This window comes from Malus domestica, chromosome 15 (genome assembly GCF_042453785.1).
Source record: "Malus domestica chromosome 15, GDT2T_hap1".
NCBI classification, from domain to species: Eukaryota; Viridiplantae; Streptophyta; class Magnoliopsida; order Rosales; family Rosaceae; genus Malus; species Malus domestica.
In genome coordinates this window covers 78,761-95,800 of record NC_091675.1, presented here as the reverse complement: position 1 = coordinate 95,800, position 17,040 = coordinate 78,761, and the positions used below count along the sequence as shown (strand labels likewise).

Below are 17,040 nucleotides of genomic sequence, written 5' to 3'. Positions count from 1 at the left end.
TTCCATCTCTATTAAAAAGGTGGTACAGATGTGATAAAAGTAACATTTTTTTGTTTCCTAATTGTAACTTGTGTGTGTGTGCGCGTGTGTGTTAGAGACAGGGAGACAGAGAGAAAGAGAGAGGTTAATACTAATGCTAATGCTATGTGAGTACTGAGTAGTCATAGTAATACTAGTGGATCGTGGCAATTGGCAATTTACCGCAAAGGGAACCCAAAAGTAGGTTGGTTAGAAACTAACCAAACTTTCAATTAGCGTTCTATTTTAGGCTCCATGTATTTTCCAATTTAAAAAGCCACGGACCCGGAAAGCCCGCGAAAAGCTTCTGACAGGCACCAAGAACGAACACACAGAGCACCTGCAAATGGAATCCATGGAAATTAAGGTTAGGGTTTCGTTATCTTCAACCCGGATTCCAGCGGCGAATTATGCATTCATGAACCCTAGGGCAATGCTATTGCTAGTTCGTTTACTCGTGATTTGAAGTCAGAATTACTCTAAGAAACTAGGCTTTTGTTTTTTGATTCATCTAGAATACATATATGTATAAAGGTGGAGGCCCATGGTGATCGATGGAGAGATCAGAGACGAAGGTGAAGGTGGAGGTGGCGGAGGCAGCGGAGGAGGAGGAGAGATCAGAGATGAAACTGCGGAGGGTGTGATTGAATATGTTGCTCAATTCGGAGATTACCGAAGGACGCAGAGGAAAGAATGCTACAACCTGGTGCGGCGTATGAAGCTCTTGCTGCCGCTTTTTCAGGAGACGCGGGAGCTCGATGGGCCAATTCCGGAGAGGGGTGCTGCTTGGTTGGCAAATTTGAAGAAGGTGCTTCTCATGGCAAAGAAATTGTTGAAAACTTGTAATGAGGGGAGCAAAATTTATCTGGTTAGGCTTTTTCCCTTTGAAAATTAATAGATGTTCAAATTCGGAACCGTGAATTATTAATTTATTTGTTGTTGCGGTAATTTAGGCACTTGAAAGCGAGGCAGTCATGGTTAGATTTCATGCGGTTCATGAAAGACTCGGTCAGGCTTTAGAAGGTTTGCCTGATGAACTTTGCCTATCAGATGAAGTTGAGGAACAGGTATATACATATTTGTCCCTTTTCCCGTTTTCAAGCTAATGCTTCCCATGTGTTATTTCAATTTTTTTCACACATACAGATCTTTTATCAATTCAAACTATTCTCGCTTTGCTGCACACGTTTGATATAAGTTTGTGTATCAAAAACTTGTTCCTGATTGTCCCGGGGTGGGGGGTGGCGTTAATCAGGAGATTGGTAATTTCTTAGACGAATTAATTAGCACTCCAATCCAGTCTGGTTTTGTTTCTGATATAACTTTTTTCGCTTTGTTTCAGGTTGAACTGATGATCATGCAACTTAGACGAGCGAGGAAGCGAACAGATACACAGGACATAGAGCTCGCAATGGATATTATGGTGGTTTTGTCCAAAAAAGAAGATAGAAATGCTGATAGTGCCATTATAGAGAGGCTCGCCCAAAAGCTAGACCTGCAAAAATCCGAGGACCTTAAGATAGAAACAATAGCTGTGAGGAATCTGGTTAAGGATAAAGAGAGAGGAGGGCCAAGTGCAGAGACTACGCAGCAAATCATCGATCTTCTTAACAAATTCAGACAAATCGCAGGAATGGAAGCGACCGATGTACTTGACGGCCCTGTCATGCCTAAAATGCTCGAGAAGTGCCCGTCTTTGATGATCCCTCATGAGTTCCTCTGTCCAATCACACTAGAAATAATGACGGATCCTGTTATTGTTGCAAGTGGACAGGTGAGTTGCTTACATGAAACATGCACTGGCTAGGTTTCCCTAGTTTATATTTTTCTTCCTTCTACTCATGTCGTGTGTATTGGAGCATAACTCTTGTAGAGTAAAAGTAAACTTTGCGCTCAGTTTACGTTTACAATTGTTATATTAACAGAACGGGAACTGATTCATCTTTTTTTTTTCCTCGGGTTTGGATATTTCATTAAAGACGTATAACAGAGAAAGCATACAAAAGTGGCTCGACACCAATCATAGGACATGTCCCAAGACCAGGCAGACTCTGGCTCACCTGTCACTTGCACCGAATTATGCTCTAAAAAATCTAATCATGCAGTGGTGTGAGAAGAACAAATTCCAGCTCCCGAAAAAAGAAACTTCCACGGGCCAGGAAAGCTCCTCCACCGAACACAAAGAGGAGATCTCATCATTGGTTGACCAACTGTCCTCAAGTCACTTAGAAGTGCAAAGGAATGCGGTCATGAAGATTCGTTTGATCTCTAAAGAGAACCCAGAGAACAGAATTTTGGTTGCCAAAGGTGGAGGAATCCCGCCACTGGTGCAACTTCTTTCCTACCCAGATTCTAAAGTTCAACAGCATGCAGTAACGGCTCTTTTGAACTTATCGATTGATGAAACAAACAAGAAATTGATAACCAGAGAAGAAGCCATTCCAGCTATTATAGAAGTTTTGCAGAATGGAAGCACAGAAGCTAGAGAGAACTCTGCAGCAGCTTTATTTAGCTTGTCGATGATTGATGAGAACAAAGTAATTGTGGGAGAATCAAATGGCATTCCGCCATTAGTAGACTTGTTGCAGGACGGGACTATTAGAGGTAGAAAAGACGCTGCCACGGCACTGTTTAACTTATCTCTGAACCAAGCAAACAAGGGGAGGGCCATTAGTGCTGGCATTGTACCACCACTACTCCAGCTACTCAAGGACAGAAACTTGGGCATGGTCGACGAAGCGCTCTCCATCTTCTTACTTCTTGCATCACATCCAGATGGACGACAAGAGATTGGACAGCTCTCATTCATTGAAATTCTGGTGGAATTTATCCGGGAAGGAACACCCAAGAACAAGGAATGTGCAACGTCAGTTCTTCTCGAGTTGGGGTCAAGCAATTCCTCTTTCTTACTTGCCGCACTGCAGTTTGGAGTGTACGAGCATTTGGTAGAGATCACAAGGAGTGGAACCAACAGAGCTCAAAGGAAGGCAAATGCACTTCTGCAACTCATAAGCAAGAGTGAACAAATTCCTTGAACGAGTAATAATTAATCTGTGTGTAGAATAATATTAATATTTTCTCAATTTTGTTGCTTTTATTTGATTTGATTTGATTCTATCCTTCTAGGGTGAATGAAATCACATGTGTATGTATATATAACAACGTCCACAAAAATGCTACGACTCAATATACAACTTTCAGTTACTTCCTTTTATCCTATTTTGGCTTATAACAATCGAGAGCGGTCTAGCAAAGAAACACCTGCTCAAGATCTACTCTCGCTCAAGACCAATCCCTAACCAAACCCCTCCCTCGCTCTACCCCCAAATCCTAGACCTTAAACCACCTTTGCCTCACAAAACCACCCATGGCCATCTTTCTCTCTCTAGCATTACCCTTAGTTATGGAAGGAAGAGTTATGTGAGTGAATTAATCCTCAAGAGGTGTTAGAATAATGTTTCAAAGGTGCAGAGTTTTTGTGAAAACATGAACCTCAAAGGGTATTAGTATAATTTAACCTAGAAAAATATTAACATACGAAACCCGGACCAGTTAGCTTGTCCGGCCCACACACATCACCCGGTCTCATTTGTTTCCCTCCCCATTCTCAGACCACACCCAAGACTCACGCAAGAACCTCTCCATATCATTAGGGGTGGATTTTTTTGCCAAATTGCCATACCAACCGAATTGCCAACCGTGTCATACCGATTTTGTGCCAAATTTTTTGTGCCAATGGTAATGGTACGGTATTGTACCGTACCGAAAGTTCGTGGTACGGTATTGGTAATGGATATCATTACCACGGTATTACCATACTGTACCGAAAATATAATATAATATATAATTTATATAAATTATATAATATATAATTATAATATAACACATATTTATAAATTATAATATATTTTCTTTGTTTGTTAAATGGTTTTCAACTTTAATTCTTCTTACTACTAATATGTTTTCTTCGTTTGTAATATAGGCTTGACACAAACTCAATCTTCTACAAGTTCAATGCCTCCTCCAAAAGTTTCGACATCTTAAACTTGAAGAATTGATCAATGAATTTTACCTTTTGAAGTTTAGTTTCAATTTTCCTTTGGTTTGAAACTTTAACTTCTATTTGGATTGTTAACTTCTATTTGTTTTGGTTTGTAACTTCTATTTGGATTGTAAGCTTAATTTTCATTTTGATGCATAATTTGAATTATTGTGTGTGTGAATTATGAATGATGAATAATAGATGAATTTAGGCTACAATTTAAATTACTGCTTTATGTTTCCATTCTTTGTTTTAGGCTTATAATTTTCAAGTAATTCATCAACATTTCATGCGGCTGTAAATCCATTTGAATGTGGAAATCCAAAATCCATTTGGGCACTTGTTATGAGAATTTTCTTCCGTCTATGCATTTGGTTTATATATCTTTGTCTTATTACAGAGGCACAAAATATGAAATGTTGAACAAAGCAAAAACAAATTTTGTCTCAAAATAAAGTGGCAATTACCATTGCCATACCATGCCAACCGAACATTTGGCAATACCGAACTTCGGTATACCGAAAGTTTGGTATGGTAATGGTAATAGATTTTACCAAACCGAAAATTTGGTACGGTAATTGGTACGAGAATTTTGGTACGGTAACCGTACCGAACCCACCCCTACATATCATAGGTTCTCGTGCAAATTTCAATCACTTGCTTTTTCTTTTCCCATATTTTTGGCTTATTGGCTATCTCCTTTCGTTAGAGACTGTCACATTCCATTCCATTCCATTCCATTACAAAGAAGACTCAACTACCACTCCAGCTTCATTTCGCCTTTCCATTCGCTTACACCCCAAGCTAAAAGTGCGGTAAACAAAGAATCATTTGGTAAATAATTGGTTGAGTTTGTGACAGCGTCAGTTTTCTCAACAGTCGACACTAAACAAAGAACTGTAGAATTCTGTCTTCAGCATATCAAACGCCCATTAGAATTCTTTTCCCTGAGCATTAAAACCTTTCCACACTTTTACAAGAATAAGCCCAGGCATCTACAGAACAAATTTGTAATGTAAAAAACAAAATTTACCACGAGAGATGAAATCACTGTTACATAAACCCAGAAAGCACAACAGTTAAACATCCTTTCCTCAAACTGCAATCGCTGATACTATGAGTGACCATTAATTGTACATCTAGATTGCTTCGCCCAATGAGACTAATTTACCAAAACTGCATGAGTGCAAGCACACTATCTATAGGGCAAGGGCATGACTTACTCAAGTACCTAACAACATGGGAGGGCCTGGAAAACTCATTCTCTCTGGTAAACAAAGGACCTCCGATCATTTGTCAGAATGTCATGACTTCAGCTGTGATTCCATTATTAAGGTCATATGAACGCCCTCCAAATCTGGCCAAAACGCAAATTGGAACACCTTGTAATATCAAAATGGCAACAAAAACATGAAATAAACGGAATAAGAATGAAACATACCATCAAGGCCTTATCAATCATCCAGGTAATAGTAGGACCCAGCAGCTTTTTGTTCCCTATCCTTAGTTGACTCCAATTTGTTGATTCTTGGGCGATAGTTAGTGGGGTCACGTCTAAATGTGATATCAAGATGCTGCATGATTTAAAAAAACAAAGAAACAAAATAAATGGAAGTTGCTTGTGCACAGCGAGGGAGAGAGAGCGAGAGCAATTCCAATGAGATTCATTGCAACATTTACCGATAAGAACAGATTCATCCCAGTCAACAATGACTGGGGACAATTTGCAGTACAATCAATTGACGGCTTCCCCTCATAGACTATAACTCTATCAGCCAAGTAGGTAGCCATAATAAAATCATGTTCAACCACGAAAGCAGTTTTCTTAGCATGAAGGATAAACCTCTTTATGACCTTAGAAGCAACAATACGCTGCTCAGAATCAAGATAAGCACTTGGTTCATCTATCAGATAAATATCTGCTGGCTGCATTGAGTAAATAGAGGCGGACATTAGAATGTACTCATCAAAACTGATCTGCATGCACTTCAACTAGTTAGAATAATGCAACTGTAAGGCAGAACCTTACCGGAATCAAACAATAAAAAAAGAACAAAAGTGAATGTAATCACTATATTTACATTGTTTACTTTACAGGCAGAGCACAGCAAGATTGCCACGAGAAACCAACTTTACATATTGGTAGATATATGAATTGTATACTGAGAACTGACACATTCTTATTCCTCAATTATTTGGATTCACACCTAGCATGTTTCCTATCTCAGAAGAAAAACTTATATCTTAAATAGTGGCTAAAGAAAAACTTATAACTCCCCAACTTCCACCCACTCAGACGCAGCCAAGTAGAAAGACTGCAACAAAGTGTTCAAATGAATTCATCCCGAGATTCAAAGTGTCCTACACAAAGTAAAAAATAAATTTACCTTCCCGAGGCATAGGCATAATGCAACCCTCTGCAACTCACCGCCAGAGAGATTCACAACTTCTTGATCCATTAATTGTTCAATTAGAAGAGGCTTCATCACATCCGACATAAATTGTGGATGAGTATATGAATCACGGATTTTTGAATGTAACAAGTGTCTGACAGTGGATTGAAACTTTGGACTGATTTTCTGAGGCTTGTAAGAAACATTGAATTCAGGTATCTCCACATCTGAATTTTCTACAATATCAGGTTTCAATAGACCCGCCTGAAAATCGGATGAATATATGTTAACTCAACATCTGAAACAGATAAGCTATAGTTAATGAAGAAAAAGAAAATGGAAAAAGAAACTAAAAATACCAGCATACGAATAAATGTAGTCTTCCCTGTTCCGTTCTCACCCAGCATCACAATAATTTGAGAATCTGTAAATTCACCCTCAACCACACGAAGCCTGAAATTTCCCTGAGTTTTACTCATTGATGGGTATCTATATCGTGCATATGTCTCAATTTCCTCAGCACTTTCCTGTGGTGTCTCAGCAACCTAATACAGGCAACAAAGTAAATCAAAAAGTACTGATAAGTCAGAAGACCAATTCATGGACAAAATTTATAATCTTGCCTTAAATGTCAGAGATTCATCTCGGAACCTAAGATTTTCTGTAGGAACAAATCCGGCCAGGAAGATGTTGATTCCTTCTCTAACTGAGAATGGAAGAGTCACAACTCCATATGCACCAGGTTTCCCATATAAACAGCAAATGAAGTCTGACAAGTAATCCAAGACACTAAGATCATGCTCCACAACAATTACATAGCTGAAAACACAAGGGAACATACCGATCAGCTAAACATGAAAGAAGACAATCAAGAAAAAGAATCCAACAAATACATGCAATGAAAATTTGAGAGTAGAGAAATATACGAAAAAAAGACCTATTAGGCCTGAGTAAAGATCGGACAACTTGGGCAGCTTTAAGCCTTTGTTTCACATCAAGATAACTTGAAGGTTCGTCAAACATATATATCTCTGCATTCTGTATGGCGACGACAGCAATGGCAAATCTTTGAAGCTCCCCACCTGATAAATCCCCTACATTACGTTCTATAACCTGGTTCAGCTCAAGGTCAGCACACAGTTCTTCCTTCATATCCCTCTCATCTTTCTGGTTGAGCACCTCCCCAACATTTCCTTGAACTGCTTTTGGAATGTGATCAACATACTGGGGCTTTATAATGGCCTGTTAATGAAAAGAAAATTATAATTATGCAATCAGCACGAAGCAAAAAATTTATTACATAAAAACAAACAAAATCGAAATGCATGCATTTTGTTTCCACAGACTGGGCCAGAAGAAAAACTAAACTTGGAATTCATCAGAATACATTGAAGACGGTAAAAAGGTATCTTGACCATCCAATTTATGACAATAAGAGCACCCACCTAGTACCAGAATCGGCATATGAAGGCTCTGCTTGGATAGCAAGCACTAGGTCCGAAAACTAACCTAACTATAAGAAAATACCTTGGAAATACACTTATAAAAGTTATGAGCATAAAAGGCACCTTCAAATTATCTTCCAGAATACGGGTAAAATAATTCTGCAGCTCAGATCCCCGGAAGTAGGTCAAGATTTCCTGCCAATCTGGAGGATTCTGAAAAGAAAAAAAAACTTCAAGATAAGTTAATCAAAGAATACAGCAAAAAGAGTTTGAATAATATTTTATACTTATCAGAGAAGGTGAATTTTGTAAGGAGTATTACCTTGAAACGGCCTAAATTTGGTTTCAACTTTCCAGCCAAAACTTTGAGGGCAGTCGACTTCCCAATGCCATTAGTTCCAACCAAACCTAGAACTTGACCTGGCCTTGGGACTGGTAACCTGAAATTTTGAATTTCTGTTAGCCACATAAGTGCTAGCATGATCAGTGATCACTTCCCAATAATGTGGTAAGGAGCTAACCTGTGTAGTTTGAAAGTGTTAGGACCATAACGATGGGTCGTATCTTTGTTTAAATCCTTCGGTAAGTTGATGATTTGAATTGCTTCAAATGGGCATTTCTGCATCATGAGATGGAACAGAGTCCAAAGAATGTCTTTAGAACCAACTAAGATAGGGAACAAAAAAAGAACAGTAACCACAATGTTTACAGACCTTAACACAGATACCGCACCCAATGCACAATTCTTCCGAGATAAAAGCAATCTTGGCTGCAGGGGTAACCTCAATACATAGTTTACCTGTAGATTGATTAGTTAGGTAAAGGCGGTGTATATTTGTAGCACTCTAGGACAACGGTATATTAATAAAATCGGGTTCAAGGCAAGAAAATCAGCTTTGTACAAAGAAGAAACCTAGCCTAATGCATTACAGGAATTCTGCCAATACTGAAATATTAAATAATTATTTGGAACCTCCACACTATATACGAGAGCTCATGCCTTTATTTTTAGTAGAATCTTTCCTTGCTTTTATATACCATGTATTTAGAGCTTAGTAAAGTTTATGGGTAAATCTACTTGCAAGAGGCAATCCATTTCCTTAATTTCCTTGTAATTATCAAATAATTGAACACAAACAATAAGTTTCATGAGAAATAACAGTTCACGTGCTACACAATCAGCTACTGAATCTAAGTAATCAAGAATTGTGCATCCCAATACCCTCACGAAACATAAAGCAAGCTCATAATTCAAGAAACAGGAAAATATTTGCACGTTTTGTGAAAACAAAAGAAACCATTATCTTGAGTGATTCGACCAATCCTGATATGCTATTTCCTTTACTAACAGAAACAATGAAAATGATAAAATTAAGAAGGGATACTATAATATACCAGTCTTGACAACAGGGCAGCTCTTCTTGCATTCCTGGCGGCACTTCTTTGGCTTGCATCTGTCGGAGCTCACGATTGCAATACGGGTCAACCGGTCTGCCATCTCCTCTCCTAATCTTATTCTATCCACAATAAATCAACAAAATCAGATTATGCCGCACACAAACACAGAGAGAGGTTAGAGACATATGGCCACCTTCTTTGTCTATATTTGGTTAAACATACTGTGCGCATGATCAAACAAAGGATTGGATTGAAATATACATCTGTAAACATTTGATGTAGGCGGAGGACTTGGTCAATTTCATTAAAAGGCTTCAAGAGAAGAGTCATTAGCTAAAACTGTATCCAAATCGCCCAACACACCAGCTAATTACTTTGTCAAATTTCAATTAGTACTAACAATCAGAGAAAAATAATATGCTTATTGATTTTCAAATAATAATCAAACAATTCTCGCTTAATCTTTGTTATCCGGCACCCAGATATACAGGAAGAAAATACACTAAATACTTACGAAGAAAACGAAGCAGATGACGGCGGTGGCGACGGAAGGCAGACTGACTGCTAAGTATAGGGAGGGTCGGGGAGGTGGTGTGGCGTGTGGCGTACCAGGGGAGGGGAGAGCTGTCTCTTTGTCCTCTCTCTGTGATAAATGTTAGGGTTTTCAAAATTTGGAAAACTAACCAAATTTTTTACCTTAAATAGAATTCTAGCTACCTTTTTAAATTTATCATAATTATAACCAAATATTAATATGAAAACACTAATACACCCTTCAAATAAAGTTTTTTCAAAAAAACCAAAAAAAAAAATGTCACCCATGGAAATCAAACAAAACAAGATTCAATTAAGATAAGAAGATTCGAAGTAGAATTGAATAAGTTCAAAGCCACCCGTAATCCTTGAAGTTCCTTAACCAACCCAAAACCCCAATTCAATCATAGAAGAAAACAAAATCCAAAGTTCAACCTTTGGAGAAAATGAGAGAAAAGGAGATAGGGACCCTTGCATTTTGGGCTTTTCACCAACGATTTGGTTCTAGAGCTGATCCTAGAAGTGGAGGTTCCAATTGAGGGGTTGAGATGTTGAGGAAGAGTAGCGGACACTGAAGTGAGCGAAGGCCTCATTGTAAGCTTGGTGGTGCAAGTGCTCGAATTCAAGGATTACATCGTCGTAGTTGAAAATCAGAAATTGGAAAGCAGAGGAGGAAGCTGACCGAGACTGAGAGTGAGAGTCATCTTCATGTGAAGGAGGTCGAAAAAATTTTAGGGGTTCGAAAATAAACGAAGGTTGTGTGTGAGAGTATAAAAGAGGAAGAGGAGGAGGAAGAGAGAGGGATCGTGCTGCACACCATGGTTGGCTGTGCTTGGGTTGAGATGTGATGAGTTGGGTTTCTGTGGTTTTGAAATATAATCTATACTATAGAAAGGACATAGATGACGGTAAAAGACAGCCAAGCCTTTTGGTTTGTAGTTTTCTTTTCTAGAAAACTTTATTTTAAAGGTGTATTAGTATTTTCCTATCAACTTTTAGTTATAATTATTATAACTTTAAAATGGTGGTTATAATTCTATTTAGGATTTGAAATTTGGTTATTTTTTCCAAATTTCTCGGGTTGTATGGGCAGAAGCTGCGCGTTACAGTAGTATTATTGCAACAATCCCTAAACCCTACGTAAAAAATCGTTGGAAGTAAAAGTAAGGCTTCTATTTTAGCCAAGTCCATGTAACTCTATTTTAATTTCATTTTGTCTCAATGTAACTCAAAAGTCATAATTTTATTCTTTGAAACTCACAATTCAACTTGTGGGTTCACAATCCAAAGTTAGGTCATCTCGAACCGAAGAGGCTATGTTTATCTCCCGTCCAAATTATAGCCATGCAAGAAATTATTTTTTTTAATGAACAGTGTTAGACCATATTTATATATCATCTCCAAGTGAATTAGGGCTATTTTTTAAACCCCTCAATAGTTTATTATTATAAGTTTGTTCTTTAATTTTATTGGTTAATTGAATTAAACTATCATATTAAAATAAGATTTTCGGACATATTTTGAGTGTCACTTGTCGCTAAATGAATAAACATTTAGATTTCTTATCATTTGGTTGAAGATGTGGCTATTTGAAAAAAAATTGAAAATTTTAAATTTAGATTATTGGAAGAGGTGAGGGAGTGGTGTTTATGAAAAGGATGTGAGCCTAGCAAAAAAAAAAATTGAAAAGATGTGAGAAATGATATAGAAATGATTTAGGTATTTATACGGACACAATTAGAAAATTTTAATTTTCTTTTTTAAATTTCGGCCTAAAAATAAAAAATCCCCTCAAACGGGCTATCTAGCTGGCTAAGAATGGCCAACCCTATGGCCAAAGGGCTGAAACTTGGTCTGGTGGGTCCCCTATTTTTTTTGGCCTAGCCCTCCATTGGAGTTGGGTTTTGGATCATTTCGGGCTAGATTTTGGTTTGAAAAGGATCCTGATCCTTATCCTGGGGTTCCTAGGGATCCCATGATCATGACTGTTCATTGTACATCGTACGGTCATAAATTATTTCAAAATTTAAAATTTAAAATTAAATATAAATAGTACCTAACCATTTTTGACCGCACGATGTATGATGAACGGTCACGATCACGGAACCCCTAAGATCCTTTTCCATTTTGACCTATAGCACTATAGCCATCTCCATTGGAGATGACCTTATAGGTTGCTTCCTCAAACATATGTGGGACCCAACATCTGATAAGATTATGTCACATATGCAATAAATTTAATTGTATATTTTCATTATGCTCAGGTGGCAAGTGAAACGAATTTTGAGGTTCAAGAAGTAAAGTGACAACTTTTGAGTTACAGAGAATAAGATGAAATTAAATCGAGTTACAAATACTTAGTAAAAAATAAACCTAAAAGCAAAAGGTTGGTGATTATTATATAGATATAGACACTTCCTATATGTTTTTTTATTAGGAAATTTATTTTTATTTTTTAAAACAAAACCCTTTTGCAAGGAAAGGATGATAAAGATGTTATTACAACAATTTACCAACTAGTACAGTGGTTTGGTATAAGTTTGAAATTCGACATATGAAAATGAAGTACATTTCAATCAAGTGCTCAACAAATTCAATCCTTTATACAAACAGATTAAATTCAATTTTGATCATCTTTGCATAATTTGGGTAACTTGGATTGCATTTAAAAAAAATCGACATGATTGAATCCAATGACTGATTTGCTTGTGACAATTCAATCTAGTTGGTTTTATCCATTTTTTCTTACAAGTTGGGGATTAATTGGGAAGTTTATGGACAGCTGACTACCATGTAAAGTAGATGGCGTTTGGATTGAGAAGGGTGAACTCGAAAAACTCTTGACTATTTTCATGGATCTGGAATTGCCGATGAGGAAATGTCTACTACATTATAGAACCAAATTAATCATTCATTTTTTAGGCTTAAAGTGAGGGCTGATTAACCAACAAGGATTTGATGATAATTTCTTCATGATTCAATATATTAGTAAAAATGCCCATGTTTTAGTAAAAATGATAATTGCATAAAGAGGAAAGAGGAAATATCTGCCCATCAGATAAGACGGAAGTCCAAAGGAATTGGATTCCCTCCCTCCCATTATCATTTCATCAAAATGATTCTTGCTCTGGTGGTGTATGTCAGTGTGTACGGAATGGAATCACACCCCAAAAGAAAAGAAAAGCAAAGCAAAGCATAGCAAAGCAAAGCAAATTTAGCTGCAATTCCCTAATAGACAGCAACATCAACCACTCTGTATCTCTATCTGTATTTAATAATAATAAAATAATAATACAACAACAGTATACCTAATGTAATATGCATACACAAAGTTGAGGATTAAGCTCTTTTTTTTTTTTTTTTTTTGATACATGAGAATTAAGACAACCCACCTAGGATTACGAGGTGCGGCTGGCTTCCCACTCAGCCAAGTGACTCCAGTCTTGGGGTGGGCGGGGCCAAATGCAAGGGGCCTGCTCGTTTTTTCTGTGTGCGCCAGCCGCATGAGTGACGTGTACCTGACCCGAGAATTTCACTCCCACCTAGATGAACCTGTGGTATTCTGTTCAGACAAATCTCAAAGCATCCTCTAGCTCCTTCTCATCAACACAATTATATCCCATCATATAAGCTCTTGCTGCATCAAAAACGGAAAAATAAGGTCGCACATAATTAACTTACACTTCTCTAAAACCAAAACAAAAAACAAAAACAAAAAGGCAACTTAATTACCAAAGCGCCCAGATCCCATGAATGGTTCTGCCTCGTCTGTCACAGCTCCTTGCTGCTGCTCCTGAATTAAAGGAAATGACCAAGCATTAGCAACCATACAAAACAATTGAGACAAATTGTTCTCTACATGGCTAACAACTAACCAAATCAAATAAGGCGTTTGAAAAATTTACAAGAAATGAGAAAACGGAATTGAGACACTTAGTTGATGTTTGAGGGGTTAAGTAGCACATTTTCAGAATAAGGTGGCAAAGTGAGACTAAAAGTGAGTTTCAAGGGGCATATCAAATTATCAATAATTAAGCCTGACACAAATAAATTTCGACTATTTATATCAACCAGAAAATATCTCATGAGGAAGAATGAGGGGCAACTTGATGACATATTGTTGTATAATGACAACAAATTGCAAGGCAGGGGAGATGTTCACTCACAGCATCTGACTCCGTTTCTTCTGGTGATAGGAGCCTATCGAAACAGTGCCCAGATATTGTGCAGACCCAAAGCTCATTGGTCGGATCCATAACAACTTCTCTGCAATTATCATCACATACTGCAGAAGGAAACATGAAAAATAATTGGATGAGACTTAAGTCCTGCATAAGATTCACGCACTAACACACAAAGTACATGAAACTCATTGATACCTACCATGAACCTGGCCAGTGTTCTCACAGACAAATACATCTCCAATTTGGTAGTAAGTGCACTTTTCACCTGAACAAGCATGATCAGCTTCCGCCTTATCAGTTAGGCCTCTACTACTTTTCCATATAGACACTTGATCAGCTACTGTTGTGTCAAGAATTATCCCGTCATCATTCACCTTCACATTCAAATATGAAAGTTCAACCGATAAAGGTATAATTGTGTGTGTGTACATACATACTTATATACATATATATATATATATATATATATGTAAGTAGAGGAAGAGGGAGAGGGAGAGGGAGAGGGAGAGGGAGAGTCCCACATGTTACAACTAAATGTAAAGGTTAAAAGAAGGTTGAGTGTGACATATTCAGGACTAGAAAACTACTGAGAAAATAATAAGAAAGATCTTGAAGTTATCCCAAGAGAAAGCAAAACGCAGAATATTTTAAGACCCAATGTCTCATATAGTAAGTCTCCCATGAAGGATCACAAGTTAACACAAGAGAAAACAATTATGCATAAGGTTTCAAGAAGCATAGCGGTCAAGGCACCACACAGGTCAAGGCATAAGAGCAAGCTCTTCGTATAATCTCACACAAAACGACACCACACAGGTTAAGGCAAAGGTAGCATCAGTTACCTGTGAAGGAAGAGGTGCTTGGCTTCTTTTCGCAGCTTGCATTTGAATAAAATATTCCTTGAACTCAAGTGTGCAATTCCTAACAAGTTCTACCGTATCCTCCTCATCACGCTGGGAAAGAGAAAGAATTTGTTTAGGCTAATATCACTTATCTAGGTTGCTGCTGCAAAGCAGCTTCAGGTTTCATGTAAGCGCATACAATATGAAAAATTCAGTTTTTCAAGTCCAAACTACAAATTAAGTACTTTTTGTGAATGCCCATGATGACTGCAGCAGCAACTACTACAAATTAAAATCGAAAATAAAAAGCCACTATCACTGAGGTTTGGTGGTATTCCTCCAGACGTGTAAGTGGGAGGTATCATGTTCCACTCACAGGGATGGCTAGTTTGAGACCTAATTATTATGGCTGACTAAAATAATAGTAAATAAAAAGATAGATAGAAGTACCTGAATATAAAGTTTTTTCCATGGACATTCACGCAGCTTTCTACTAGGGGGCAAATGACCCCATCGCATACAGTACCTGCACATAGCCGCACAAACACATTACTCGAAAGAGGATGAAGTAAACACAGTGCATTTATCATCATTAAAGAATCAACAAATCCATACTAGGGAGGGAATTTGTTAAATAGGAGTTACATAAAGCTCTTAAAATTGCGAACAGGTGTTGCCAATAGATCAGACATTTATTGCATTCCGGTAAATTAATTGATTTGGGAAGATAACATAGGAAAATAAAAAAGCTTTGGCGTCAGAAAGACTGAAAATTGCACAACTAGTTATACAAAGACTTGTAAGAGTTACTTACAGGCGGCGCCATAAGGATTCATCGGATGCGACATGACTTAGAAATCTACAGACGAGAGAGCAAGCAAATAGATCTTCAGAAGAGAGGAACTTGAGGATGTGAGGGAAGAGTTCAGGAGGGATTTTGCTGAAAATGCCAGTTTCAATCCTCACGGGCGTGTTCCCGCTATTGCTACTGCAGCCGATGGCGCTTTTTGACTGAACAAACCCGGAAGAAGATGCGCTTTTCTGAAATTGAGGGTCTTTCTCAGCCGTATCCTCCACTAGTCGCATTTTCTTTGCTTTGGGGGCCTCTGTTACCTCATCCTCCTCCTCCTCCTCCTCCTACCATGCAATCAAACGCCCAACAACAATATCAGTCACTTATTCGTTCATGCCAGTGTACTTACTATATGATATGATTATAGAACAAACTACCCCCTTTCCCAAAAAAAAAAAAAAAAAAAACCTAATTCCGCAAAATTGAAAGTAAGCCTCATCAAGCAGAGATCAAATTTTGAAATGAGGGAAAGCTTTGTCATATTAATAAAACTGTTTAAAGACAGAAATGGATCAAACCGAATCGGAAGAAAGACAGAAATGGATCAAACCGAATCGGAAGAAAGACAGAAATGGATCAAACCGAAACGGAAGAAAGACAGAAGAATAAGACAAACCTTGTCTTCTGAAACCTCGGAGAGCACCTCCGATTCAAGGAAATGAGCCAAACTCTCGTCCTCATCCTCTGATATAGTCATGTTGCCGGCGGAAGGAGACCAGGGAAGGGGGCAATTTCAACGGACAATTTCTGGCGGAAGCAGAAAAATCGGCTTTGAGAGATTGAAAGCTTGCAGATTATCAAACGTTTTTTGGTTGCTGGTTGTGGCTGAGATAAGGTGTGCGGTTCGAGATGATCCTCGATGCTAGGCTATCGCTAATTTGCTAGTGTCCGATGGAGGAGAAGGTTAGAGGTGGGATGCGAGGGGAGAAAGAAGGAAGGGGATCACGGAGAAAAAGGGGTAAGTTTTTTAGTAAATTGCAGTAATGTTCCTCAACTTTAATTAAATTGAATTAATGATCATCAGCTAAAAATTCATTATTATTGATCATTCAACTCATTAAAATGTGTAGTTATAGATTTTCGTCAACTTCATGAGAATTTTATCAAAATAAGTTATGTTGAAATAACCATTACTACAATTGAGATCTCTCAACTCATTAAAACGTGTAGCTATGGTCATTTTCGTTAACTTTGTCAGAATTTTGTCAAAATGAGTTATGTTGGAAAGATCATTGCTACAATTGGGTTACAGTTGAGGAACCATTGCTCCAATTAGATTAGAGTTAAGGAACTATTTCTCCATTTAGATTAAAGTTGAGGGACCAATGGTA

At 37.8% G+C, this 17,040-nt stretch overlaps 3 protein-coding genes across 5 annotated transcripts; 1 reads left to right on the top strand and 2 right to left on the bottom strand.

The window, feature by feature from the left end:
• Positions 1-148: 148 nt before the first annotated feature.
• LOC103450319 (U-box domain-containing protein 15) lies at positions 149-3,232 on the top strand. 2 transcript variants are annotated; one of them, XM_008389650.4, is made up of 5 exons: positions 149-385; positions 534-886; positions 972-1,085; positions 1,361-1,792; positions 1,998-3,232. In XM_008389650.4, exons 2-5 carry the CDS (start codon positions 563-565, stop codon positions 3,051-3,053), a joined length of 1,926 nt encoding a protein of 641 aa, XP_008387872.1. In that variant the 5' UTR covers positions 149-385; positions 534-562; the 3' UTR covers positions 3,054-3,232. The 2 variants fall into 2 exon arrangements, with proteins under 2 accessions (XP_008387872.1, XP_028951009.1); XM_029095176.2 differs by having other exon boundaries at positions 385-886.
• Positions 3,233-4,958: 1,726 nt separating this feature from the next.
• On the bottom strand, positions 4,959-9,951 carry LOC103450320 (ABC transporter E family member 2). 2 transcript variants are annotated; one of them, XM_008389651.4, is made up of 13 exons: positions 9,811-9,951; positions 9,294-9,415; positions 8,612-8,697; positions 8,420-8,517; positions 8,221-8,338; positions 8,022-8,111; positions 7,391-7,695; positions 7,077-7,272; positions 6,813-6,998; positions 6,448-6,717; positions 5,741-6,037; positions 5,502-5,634; positions 4,959-5,417 (listed from the first exon to the last, which is right to left on the bottom strand). In XM_008389651.4, the coding sequence occupies exons 2-12, from the start codon at positions 9,394-9,396 to the stop codon at positions 5,515-5,517; spliced, it is 1,869 nt and encodes a 622-aa protein (XP_008387873.1). In that variant the 5' UTR covers positions 9,397-9,415; positions 9,811-9,951; the 3' UTR covers positions 4,959-5,417; positions 5,502-5,514. The 2 variants fall into 2 exon arrangements, with proteins under 2 accessions (XP_008387873.1, XP_028949938.1); XM_029094105.2 differs by having other exon boundaries at positions 5,741-5,986.
• A 3,111-nt stretch (positions 9,952-13,062) lies between these two features.
• On the bottom strand, positions 13,063-16,681 carry LOC103450321 (F-box protein SKIP31). Its single transcript, XM_008389653.4, has 8 exons — positions 16,326-16,681; positions 15,671-15,993; positions 15,307-15,382; positions 14,857-14,967; positions 14,214-14,388; positions 13,997-14,115; positions 13,563-13,623; positions 13,063-13,467 (listed from the first exon to the last, which is right to left on the bottom strand). Exons 1-8 carry the CDS (start codon positions 16,404-16,406, stop codon positions 13,397-13,399), a joined length of 1,017 nt encoding a protein of 338 aa, XP_008387875.1. The 5' UTR covers positions 16,407-16,681; the 3' UTR covers positions 13,063-13,396.
• Between the last annotated feature and the right edge of the window lie 359 nt (positions 16,682-17,040).